Source organism: Mycteria americana, chromosome 4 (genome assembly GCF_035582795.1).
Source record: "Mycteria americana isolate JAX WOST 10 ecotype Jacksonville Zoo and Gardens chromosome 4, USCA_MyAme_1.0, whole genome shotgun sequence".
Taxonomy (NCBI): Eukaryota; Metazoa; Chordata; class Aves; order Ciconiiformes; family Ciconiidae; genus Mycteria; species Mycteria americana.
The window spans coordinates 416,573-426,780 of record NC_134368.1 but is presented as its reverse complement, the minus strand read 5'-3'; the positions used below and the strand labels follow the sequence as shown (position 1 = coordinate 426,780).

At 69.0% G+C, this 10,208-nt stretch overlaps 1 protein-coding gene across 4 annotated transcripts; it reads left to right on the top strand.

Annotated features, from left to right (window-relative positions):
• The first annotated feature begins 5,485 nt into the window (after positions 1-5,485).
• Positions 5,486-9,436, top strand: LOC142408797 (uncharacterized). Of its 4 annotated transcripts, XM_075499371.1 has the most exons (5): positions 5,488-5,734; positions 6,917-7,081; positions 7,528-7,685; positions 7,779-7,945; positions 8,073-9,435. In XM_075499371.1, exons 1-5 carry the CDS (start codon positions 5,604-5,606, stop codon positions 9,372-9,374), a joined length of 1,923 nt encoding a protein of 640 aa, XP_075355486.1. In that variant the 5' UTR covers positions 5,488-5,603; the 3' UTR covers positions 9,375-9,435. The 4 variants fall into 4 exon arrangements, with proteins under 4 accessions (XP_075355485.1, XP_075355488.1, XP_075355486.1 ...); XM_075499370.1 differs by having other exon boundaries at positions 5,486-5,734; positions 7,528-7,945; positions 8,073-9,436; XM_075499373.1 differs by lacking the exon at positions 7,779-7,945 and having other exon boundaries at positions 5,487-5,734; positions 8,073-9,325.
• Positions 9,437-10,208: the final 772 nt, after the last annotated feature.

Genomic DNA, 10,208 nt, shown 5'->3' with positions numbered 1-10,208 from the left:
TTTCCGTGTGTCTGTATCCCACCGCGTCCCATTTTATATTTAGACCGTGATCTTTTTGGAGCACGGAGTATCGCTCGTCCTGTCCCCAAACACCCACGGCACAGGAAGGTTCCCGTCCACAGCTTGGGCCGCTGCAGACCACGGTAATGCAGGTGCTTCACCAGCCACGCAACCCTCCCTCTACTAGAGGCGTTTACCACCTAAAATAAAGCGTCTTAGCCTGCGTCGCTTGTAAACAACGCGAACCAGCGCGTTCTGGTGTCTGAACCACGACTGCCTGGCCATAAGAGACAGGGCTTGCGGGGACAGGCAACGCCTGTGATGAGAAAGCAGAACACACCCGAGCCTCGTGTCCCCGCGACCCAGTGCCTGGCACAGCACCCGGGACACGCCGGCAGCTCTCCCGCTGAAGGCCACGCTCCCACCCGAGCGCCAGGAGAGCGTTTTCCGCGCCCCTCGCCTATTCAAAAGCAAGCTGTCAGAACCGGCCGTCCGGTGCAACGCCACCAGACGCCAGCCCCGCGCGCGCCCGGGCCGCTGGAGGAGGGGACGCAGCCGTCGCCCGAGCCCGGCGCCGTGCTCGCCGCAGGGCACCCACCCCGATTTCCAAGCGAGAACGGCTCCAAGGCACTAGGACCCGGCGGGCGGGCGCTGCGAGCCTGCGCCCTGCGCCGCTGCACCACCGCACAGCTTGCGCCAGCCGAGGCAGGCAGCCACCGCTCACGGAGGCGGGAGCACGCTCCGGTTGAGGTTTCTTACACCAGAAATCTGACGATTTCCTTTTTCGTTAAAGCTGAAACCCTCAGGATCGCAACCGATGCCCCAGCAGCGCTGCCGGGAGACGGTAGCCACGGCAACGGACCGAAAAGCCAAGGATGCTGCGGACCAGCTCCCCCGTAGCAGGAGGAGGTCAGTCGATTTTAGCTCATCTCCATCAGAACAATTCATTCATTATTCCACCGCTGAGCACCCTGCCACGGCCACCGAGCCCCAGCCATCAGCCTGTCCGTGCCATCTAGCCTCCGCTGGGTTTAATCATCCCGGGAAAAGCTGATTTAAAGACATGCCTGCTCTGCTTTATTGCTCAAAGATTAGAGCAACCAAAACTGTTGATTCCTTGTGAGGCTTTGATCAACTGCTGGAAAAGCAGCTGCTGCACTTCAGCAGGTACACAACTGCCTCTGCTTTCTTTTCCGAGCAATTATCATCCGTAACGAACTTCTCCACTCCTTATGGAATGCCCGGCCAGCAAGCCCCCTTTCCCTCAGAGGGCAGGCAACCGAGGGCACCCACAGCGAGGCATGACCCCACCGCTCACCGGCCTGGTGCCGTTACCTGGGGCTGCGAGTCATTTTACAGCCCACAAAATCCCATCGGCCAAAAGCCCGGCAGAAGAGCAGTCCTCGTCGTGCCACGAGGAAGGTCGAGCCGAAGAGCTGCGTGCCTAGCTACGACAGCCCCTGCGTGTTTACCGCCCATTTTCTTCCCTACCGTTCTGCATTCTTTAGGTATTTTTCAAACAAACAAGGCAGATTTGCAAACTCTTTAGGAACGGGTGCAAAAGCCCACACAATTCAGCTTCTGCAAGTCCCGCTTGGGATTCGGGGCTTTATGGTGCATTAGCACAACACGACCACCAAAGGAACGCCTCAGCTCCCAGTGCCGGAGCTCCTGAAGCCTCCCTTCTGTCAAAAACAAATAAAATTGCTCATTGCTCCCCCTCAAACATTTCAAAGGAACTTAAAAGTGCCTTGCGTTTAATTTAGCACGACACCCTCCTGAGCGCCCGTGAAGTAGGTCACAGTCTCAGCTTCATGTTTGGGAACCGAGGGAGAAGGAAAAGGAAAGAGGAAATTGGTCCAAGATCACACAGCAAGACCTTGACAGGATCTTAAAAAAAACCCCAGCGTAACACCCGCGTCCCGTTTAAAGGCCAGCCCTTCCTGGTGCAGCCGATGGCTGATGTCGGGAGCTGCCCCAGGCACGCGCAGGGAACCTCCGGTGCCGAACACGAATGGGCTGGGAGTTTTTGTTAGCAAAAAGGAAAAACAGAAAGCGCCGTGCCGAGTTTTGTGCTGGTCTCGGCGAGGCTGCAGAATGCGACGAGTCTACGCACAGAGAGGTTTCGCTTGATGCACGCTGCAGGAGCTTATCCTGTCTGCAAACCCAGCCGTGATTTACTGACGCGGTGTATTCTCAGCAAAGCCGCAAAGACAGACTTAATTTATCGAGAAGAGGTTCAGCATCCACAGAGGCTCTCGTCTGGCAGAGCCACTGGGCGCAGCGGAGGGGACGACCCCCGGACGGTTCAGCTGCAGCACAGAACAGCAGCACGTCACCACCCGGTCTTCACTCTCACCCAAAACTTACTGCCTCGATGCAGTAAAAGACCCATTCAATAGCGAAAGCCCGGCGCAGCCCCGCAGCTCACACGCACCCAGCAAACGCTGGGGGAAAATCCTCCGGGGAGGCTGGCGGAGGGGACAGCAGCGCTGGTGGGAAGGGAAGAGGCGTTAGGCTGGTGCCTCCGGGCAGGGAACACGGCAGCGCCGGGGCCAGTCTCCTCTCCGAGGGTTCGCACCCTCCCGGAGCAGCACCTCGCCCCTGGAGCAAAGACACGGCTCTCCCTTCACACATCCACCTCTCCGCACCGCCGGGGCACGGGACCGGCTCTTCCAGCGCCCCAGCACGAGGCCACCGCAGACGTGGGGTGACGCCGCGGCAGTGCCAGCGGCTCGGAGCCAGGCAGCACCGCCGCGGCCACGTCACGCGAGGGACGAGCGCGAGGGACGCCCCGCGACACAGTTCAGATGCGGGGCTTGCGTCCCTCGCGTTGCGGAGGAGAAAATTAATTCCTTCAAACGCAAAAGCGAATGCACTGATCGGAAAAATCCAAGACACTGCTTAAGCACAGCAACGCTCGGTACCGGTGTTATACACGGGCGGACGCACAGCTTTTAACACACGACCTACAACATCACGGACTAGAAACTGAGGTACGTGGCCCAGTCTTAATTTGATCAGTCAATTATTCAGATATCCTGCTGACTAACGAGGGCTCCAGCTTGCACTCTCGTGTACCCAACGGGCAGAATTCTTAGCTAGAAGAGCTATACCGTACCTTTACTAGACAAGAGCCATACGGTATCTTTACTAGACTATGTGAAAGGAAACGTTTGGCCGTAACAATTCTGCTTTTTTTCCTGGCCACTAAACAGCCACGATGCACCCGTGCAAATCAGCCCACTTATCAGCCGCCCAAAGGCTGAGTCCTTCCTGCCCTCCTCCAAATCCAAATTTTTCCAATCCAACAGCTGACCCCTTCAGCTTGTGCAGCTCACGGTCCTTCCTAAATGCTATTTTTTAAGTCTGTGTTTCATTTCTCATAACGTTTTGGCTCAACCTTTAATTTAGAACCAAAATTTCATCCGGATGGGGAAGACGCAGGTTATCTGTACGAACCTCCCGCTCCCCAGCACGGAAACCTTCGCAGGCCAGAACAGCTCTGCGAGCGGTACGCGCTGCCAGGAGGGGCTGGAAAGCACGCTCTGCTTGGAAGCAAGATTTCCTTCTGTTTCACAAATAAGAAGCTACAGCTCGGCAAACATTTAAAGTTAACGTTAAGGGTTACGACTGCAAAACGAGTCTATCTTCGCTGTACTAGCAGGGGAGTTTCCACAGGCAATCCGGAGTGACTGTGTTGGTTTTTTCCTACCGTGCAGACTCCTTCATCCCCAACGAGTCTGCCATGAAGCTGCTCCACCACACCCCGCGCAAGGAAGCCAGCCCCCATTCCTCAGACGGACTGAAGGTTTCCAGCACCACACTGAGGAAAAAGGTGAATTACACTGGAAACAAACCCCAAACCTGGAGCTACAAAGAGCAGCTGGTTGAAGTGAAAGGTGACACTTACTTTTTTTTTCCCAAAACAAAAATGCTTAATGTGAGCGTCTCTGAACACAGACAGCTCTGCTTCCGCAACGCTCCTCAAGGCACACCAGCCTCTCGGACCTGCTCTCACCTGTCTTTACGTTTGCTGCCGGAAATATCCGCATAAAACAGAATCTTTGTTTCTACAGAGGGCTCACGTGCTTAGTCACTGGTCTCGAGGCGACCGCTGCCGTTACCTGCAAAGGTTTCCTTCTGCCAAACGACCGAGCCCCCCGGAGCTGGGCAACGCTGCCACGGCCGTAGATGCTCGTGCCACAGGAAGGGGCTGCGCAGCCCCCCCAGCAGCGCTGCAGCCGCCGAGGGCCCGGGGGCTCCCGAGCCGGGGGGGGGGGGGGAGGGCACAAAGGCTCTGCCTTTGCCGCCCTGCAGCGAGGGCGCGGGCAGCACCGCCGAGACCCCCGCGCTGCCTGCGCGAGCACGGGGCTGGCAGCGGGGACCCTGGCTGCGCCGGGGCGGGGGCTCAGCACCCACCGGGACGGGCGCTCCCCCTCCCCACAGAGCTGCTCCTTGCCTCTGCGGTGGCGGGGGGCCAGGGAACGGGCGGCCGTGAGCTACCCACGGGGGGGCAACAGAGCTGGGCCGAGCCCTGCTCCGTACCTGTGAGCGCTCCCACCCAGCACTGCCCCCCCCGACAGACACCCCATGGGGCTGGGGTCCCCCAGCACTGCCCCCCCGACAGACACCCCATGGGGCGGGGGCCCCCCAGCACTGCCCCCCCCGACAGACACCCCATGGGGCTGGGGTCCCCCAGCACTGCCCCCCCGACAGACACGCCATGGGGCGGGGGTCCCCCAGCACTGCCCCCCCGACAGACACCCCATGGGGCTGGGGTCCCCCAGCACTGCCCCCCCGACAGGCACCCCATGGGGCGGGGGTCCCCCAGCACTGCCCCCCCCGACAGGCTCCCCATGGGGTGGGGGCCCCCCAGCACCGACCTTCGGCCTCCGCTCCGCTGCGGGAGCCCCCCCACCCCACGGGGGGAGGAGAAGTGGCCCCGCCACCCACGCACCGACCCCCGCTCACGCAGACCCCCACAGCCGCACGGAGGGGGGGACGCTCCGCACCCCAGCACCGACACGACACCTCCCCCCCCCAAACCACACACACTGGGGCGGGGGAATCCCCTCCCCGCGTCAGGAGCCCCGGCCCCACGGGGGCCCCCCCGCCCGGCCGAGGCCCAGGCCCAGGCCGCGCCCGGTACCTGCCGCCCGGCCGCTCCCCAGCGCCGCTCACCGGCTCCCGCCCTCGGAAGCCAGCGGCCCCCGCCCGGCCGCGAGGCCCCCGCTAGGCCCCTTCGGGCTGCCCGCCGCGCCGCCGCACCGCCCGGCCGCGCCGCAGGCCCAGCTGCCCGTCAGGCACGGCGTGGGGCAGCACTCCGGGGCCGGAAGGGGGCCTCCCGCAGCGCGCATGCGCAGTGACGGCCGCGAAGCCGGCCGGGAGCGGACGGGAGGGCACGCTATGGCGGGGGAGAAGGGACAAGGGGCTGCGGGGCGGGCCGGGCCCCCCGCGCCCAGGGGGAGGCGGAGCGGCTCTGCCCCGGCCCGGCGGCGGGGACCGGGACCGGGACCGGGACCGGGACCGGGACCGGGACCGGGCCGGGCCGGGCCGCAGCGAGGGGCGGCCTAGGGGGGGAGCGGGGCACAGCCGGCGGGATGGGGCGCGGCAGGGCGGGGGCCGCCGGCGCCTGTAACGGTGGGGCCGGGCCCGGGGCCGGGCCCGCCCGCCGGGAAGGTGGGGCCGGGCGGGAGGAGGAAGCGGGACGGGACGGGACGTGGAGCCGCCGGTAAGTGCTCCCGGCCCGGCAGCGGCCCAGGCCCGGTCCCCGCCGAGGCGGGGGGCTGGTCCCGGGAGCGGCCCGGGCCCGGTGCCGCGGAGGCGGGATCCATCCCAACCCCCCCCCGCCCCCGCGGTCGGGGCCCGATCCCGGCCCCGCTCCTCGGGCCAGCGCAGGGCGGGAGCGGCTCCCGGGCCCCAGCGCCGTGGCGGGGGCCGGGGCCGGGGCGGGCGGCCCCGCGGTGGGGCAGGGCCTCGGCGGTCCCTGCCCCGGGCAGGGCCACGGCCGGGGGGCGGCTCGGGGCTCCCCGCCGCCGGCTGCCGCCGTCCCCGAAGCCGCCGGTGCGGGGCCGCCCTCGCGGGGCGGAACTTGTGCCGGGTGCCTGAGGGGGTTCCCGCGGAGCCCGGCCCGGCCCCCTCCCGCCCGGGGCCGGCTGCCTCCCCCGCGCCCCCAGGCAGGGACCCCCGCCCCGTCGCCTGCCCCGCTGATCCCTGAACCGGGCACGGCGCCTGGGTGCGGTCCCGGGGGTGGGGTCCCGCGGGTGCGGTCCCAGGGGTGCCGCGGGAGGGACGGATCCGACCCCTCCCGCACCGTTTCGGCGAGGCCGCTCCCCGGCCGGCAGCCCCCCGCCGCGGGGGCTAGCGGAGCAGGCGGTGGGCCGGCGGCCACCGGCGCCGGTATCGATCCCGGCAGGTGCCAGCCCGCGTCCCGCCGGTCGCGACGCTGATCCCGGCAGCGCGGCCCGTTTCGCCCCCGCAGCCGCCCGTACCGCGCCGCCTGCCCGCCCGGAGGCTGCGTCCAGGGCTCTGCCGAAGCGACGCCGTGACGCGTCCCCTGCCCTCCCGGCGCCCGCTTCGCTCGTCGCGGCCGCCCGCCCGGCTGGAGGCCTGCGGTCGTCCCTCGCCCCAGCTGCTCCCGGCACGGGTTCGCCCGTTGGGTGCCCGGAGGCGGCTTCCCGGAGGGTCTGCTGACCGGCCCCCGCGCAGGCAGGGCTGGCGTTTGCCTTTCTCCCGTCTTCGGGAGCCTCCCCAGTTGCCCGGACTTCGAAGCCCTCCCCGTCCCAGTTAACCTCTCCCCGGCCTGCTGGCTGCACTGGGGCGTCTCCCGAATCCAGGCACCGGGATTCGGCGTTTGGCTGGTGCTTTATTCCTCTCATGGAGATACAGCCCTTCGTTTCTTCTCTAATTGCAGGGATTCCGAGGCAGCGCGATTCCCCAGGTGTTGCCAGTCCCAGTTAACACCACAGCCAACGCTTCTCCCCAGCTTCCCAGCCCCCTTTCCCAGCGCCGTTGCTCTCCCGTCCTCGGTGCTGCCGCAGCCGGTGCCCGCCCTGCCTGCCGGGAGGAGCGCGTGGTGGTGAGGTTTGGGGTCTCCCCCTTGGCGAGGGGCTGCTGGCGTAGTTTGTTTGTCCCGCTCCCTCCGCCGCTCTGCCGGCGGGTTCGGGGTGTGCTGCGCCGCAGCGAACCGCGCTGGTTGGTCCCTCTCTGCTGCGGTGGGATTGCCGCCGGGGGTGAGCCACCATGCGGTGCGCAAAGCCAAGCAAAACCGAAACCAGCGCCACGCAGCTCTCTGACCCCAGACAAGCCCCGGGCAGAGCAGAGGCCCGGCCGCGGGCCGTGCTGCGGCACAGCCGGGCTGGCTGAGGCCGCACGCGCCGAGGCAGGGCTCTCTTAACCAATTTTGCGGCAACGGTTGAAGCGTTTAACTCGGGCCCTGACAGGCCGCGGTGCCCGCTGGGGCCCGTGGGCAGCTCCGACCTGGCTGGCCGGAGCGCCGTGCCCGACCGTCCCTGCGCCCCGCAGCAGCCGGATGCCCAGGAGGAAGGAGGTGCCGGCGCTGGGCAGCCTCTGCCTGCAGAGCCTGGCCCGGCACATGCAGAGCGTCTGGGTGAAGGACTACAGCGAGAACTACCTGGACGAGTACGAGTTCCGCTTCGTCATGGGCCCCTTCAACGACCTGGGTGAGGCGCAGGGTCTGGGGCCCCCTCCGCGAGGCGGAGGAGCGCGGGCGAGCGGCGCCGGGTCTCTCCGGCTGAGCCCCGGCCCCTCCGCAGCCGGCAGCTTGGTGCAGGACCTGATCCGGCTGCTGGGCGAGAGCCGGCGCCTGACGCGGGCAGCGCTGCACCTGCTCCTGCTGCCTCACCTGCGGGAGCTGAGCCTGCGCCCCTGCCCCGGCCTCGTCAGCAACGCCATCGGCCGGCTCGTCGCCCTGCGCTGCGAGGTCAGCGGGCCGGGGGCGCGCGGGGCCGGGGGCGCCCGCCCTCCGAGGGGGGGTGCGGGGGGGGCGGAGGGGCGCGGGGGTCCCCTCCGCCCCGCCCTGCTGAGGGGGCTCCGTGTGCCGGCGGCAGAGCCTGAGCTCCCTGGACCTGCACGGCTGCGGCCGGCTGTCGGCGGACGTGCTGGTGGACCTGGCGGAGGAGCTGCCGCAGCTGAGCCGGCTGGGGCTGGCGGAGACGCAGGCCGACGTCCGGGTGCTCTCGGCCGTGGGCTCCCGCTGCCGGCGCCTGCAGGAGCTGGACGTGTCCCGCTGCAAGAAGGCGTCCCCGCGCGCCCTGCGGCACCTGGCCTACGACCCGCTGGCGCGGTCCCTCTGCTGCCCCGCGCTCCGCGTCCTGCTGGCCCGCGGCCTGGAGCCCGCGGGGGACGGCGGCGCGGCGGCGGCGCTGGCCTTCCTGCTGCTGGCCCTGCCGCGCCTGGAGTTCCTGGCCCACGGCGCCGTGCCGGACGCCCTCCGCCTCCTCCACGGGCGGCAGCTGGACGGCACGGGCGACGCCGAGGGCTTCCCCTCGCTGGGGGAGCTGGCGCGGCTGCGGGGGGCTGCCCCGGGGGGCCCCCGGCTCACCCTGCCCCTGCGGCGGGTGGAGGAGGTGGAGGAGCCCGCCCTGGCCGCCGTCCGCGCCGTCTGTCCCCGGGCCGAGGAGGTCTGCGTGTGGCTGGGGGACGGCCCGGGCCTGGCGGGCGGCTGGGAGCTGCTGGGCTGGGGCCGCCTGGCCCGGCTGACGCTGGGCTGTGCCGGGCGGCGCGGCCGGGCGCTGGCGGAGGTGCTGCCGCTGGCGCGGAGCCTGGGCCCCCGCCTGCAGACCCTGGCCCTGCACGGCTTCTGCTGCCGGGACGAGCTCGCCCCGGCCGCCCTGCTCGCCAGCTGCCCCGGCCTGCGGGCCTTCAGCGCCGAGCTGCACGCCCCGCCGGACGCCGACGCCGACGGGGAGACCCCGGCCGAGCCGCCCTGCTGGGCCACCGACCTGCTGCCCCGCGGCCTCCCCCAGCTCCAGAGCTTCTCGCTGGCCCTGGCCGACGCCGCCGGCGCCTTCCCGGCCCGGCACGGGCTGGCGTTGCGGGCCACGCTGACCTCGCTGCTGTGCCGCGCCCCGCGCCTGCGGACCCTCCGCCTGCTCGGCATCCCCTTCCCGCTGGACTCGGTGTTCGAGACGGCGCTGGCGGCGCCGGGGCCGCCCCTGCTTGAGCTGCAGGAGCTCTCGCTGGCCGAGAGCCGGGTGTCCAGCCGGACCGCGTGGCTGCTGCTGGCCTCCGAGGGCCGCCTGCGCCGCCTGGACCTGTCCCGCTGCCGGGACATCCGCCGGCGGGACTACGACGGCTTCCTGCAGGCGGTGCGGAAGCAGCGGCTGGACCTGGACATCGCCTGGGAGTAGCCGGCGCTGGCTGCACAGGGCTCTTTAATAAAGGAGTTACACCGCGGCCGGCGGCACGGTCTACGCCCTCACGGCAGCTGTCCTGGCGCGGCTGGGCCCTGTGGCCGCTCTCCCTTTTGGGAAGGGGCTGCGGGGCTGGTTCAGGCAGGGCGACCCTCCTCTGCTGCGCTTCGGGGTGCCGGCACCGCCGCGGCTGGGGCAGCTCCCCGCGCCCCGGCGCTGGCTGCCCTCCACCCGCGTGGCGCCGGCCCCGGCGTCCCCCTGGCAGCATCTGGCCCCGTGTCCCGGGGAGCTGCGGGGACCCCGGCACGGCGGCTGGTAGCGCTGGGTGGCACAGCCACCGCCACGTCCCCACGCGGAGCCGACGCCGGCTCAGTGCCGGAGGCCGTCGGCGAGCCCCGTCAGCCGCTCCGACTCCTCCCAGAGCTTGCGAGCGAGGCCGGCGTCGCGGGCGGCCACGGAGGGCAGCGCCAGCCCGCAGTTGCTGTCGAAGTACTTGCCCGTGATGCCCGAGACCTCCTCCGAGACGGCGCAGTAAATGGTGCTGACGGCCCCCTGCTCCGCCGACTGCGGGCGAAGGGGGGTGAGGAGGGGGCCCGGCCGCCCCCCGGGGCCGTGGGACGGGGGGGGGGGGGGGGGGGCCAAGCAGGGTCCGGCCCGGCCGCCTGCCCCCGCTCACCTTTATGAAGGGGCGGATGAGGATGAGGAGCGCCTGGACGGCCCAGCCGAAGTGGCGCATGATGTTGGTGCTCACCAAGCCGGGGCTCAGGGCGTTGGCGGTCACCCCTGCCGAGCCGCACCGTCAGCACCGTGCCGGGGGGCAGGGCTGGGGGC

What these genes read in the sequence shown, in the direction of transcription:
- LOC142408797 (XM_075499370.1), top strand. Translation starts at nt 5,604, where the DNA reads ATGGGGCGCGGCAGGGCGGGGGCCGCCGGCGCCTGTAACGGTGGGGCC. An exon ending in GACGGGACGTGGAGCCGCCG is followed by an intron (nt 5,735 to 6,916) that starts GTAAGTGCTCCC and finishes CTCTAATTGCAG; the next exon opens with GGATTCCGAGGCAGCGCGAT. An exon ending in GCCGGGAGGAGCGCGTGGTG is followed by an intron (nt 7,082 to 7,527) that starts GTGAGGTTTGGG and finishes TGCGCCCCGCAG; the next exon opens with CAGCCGGATGCCCAGGAGGA.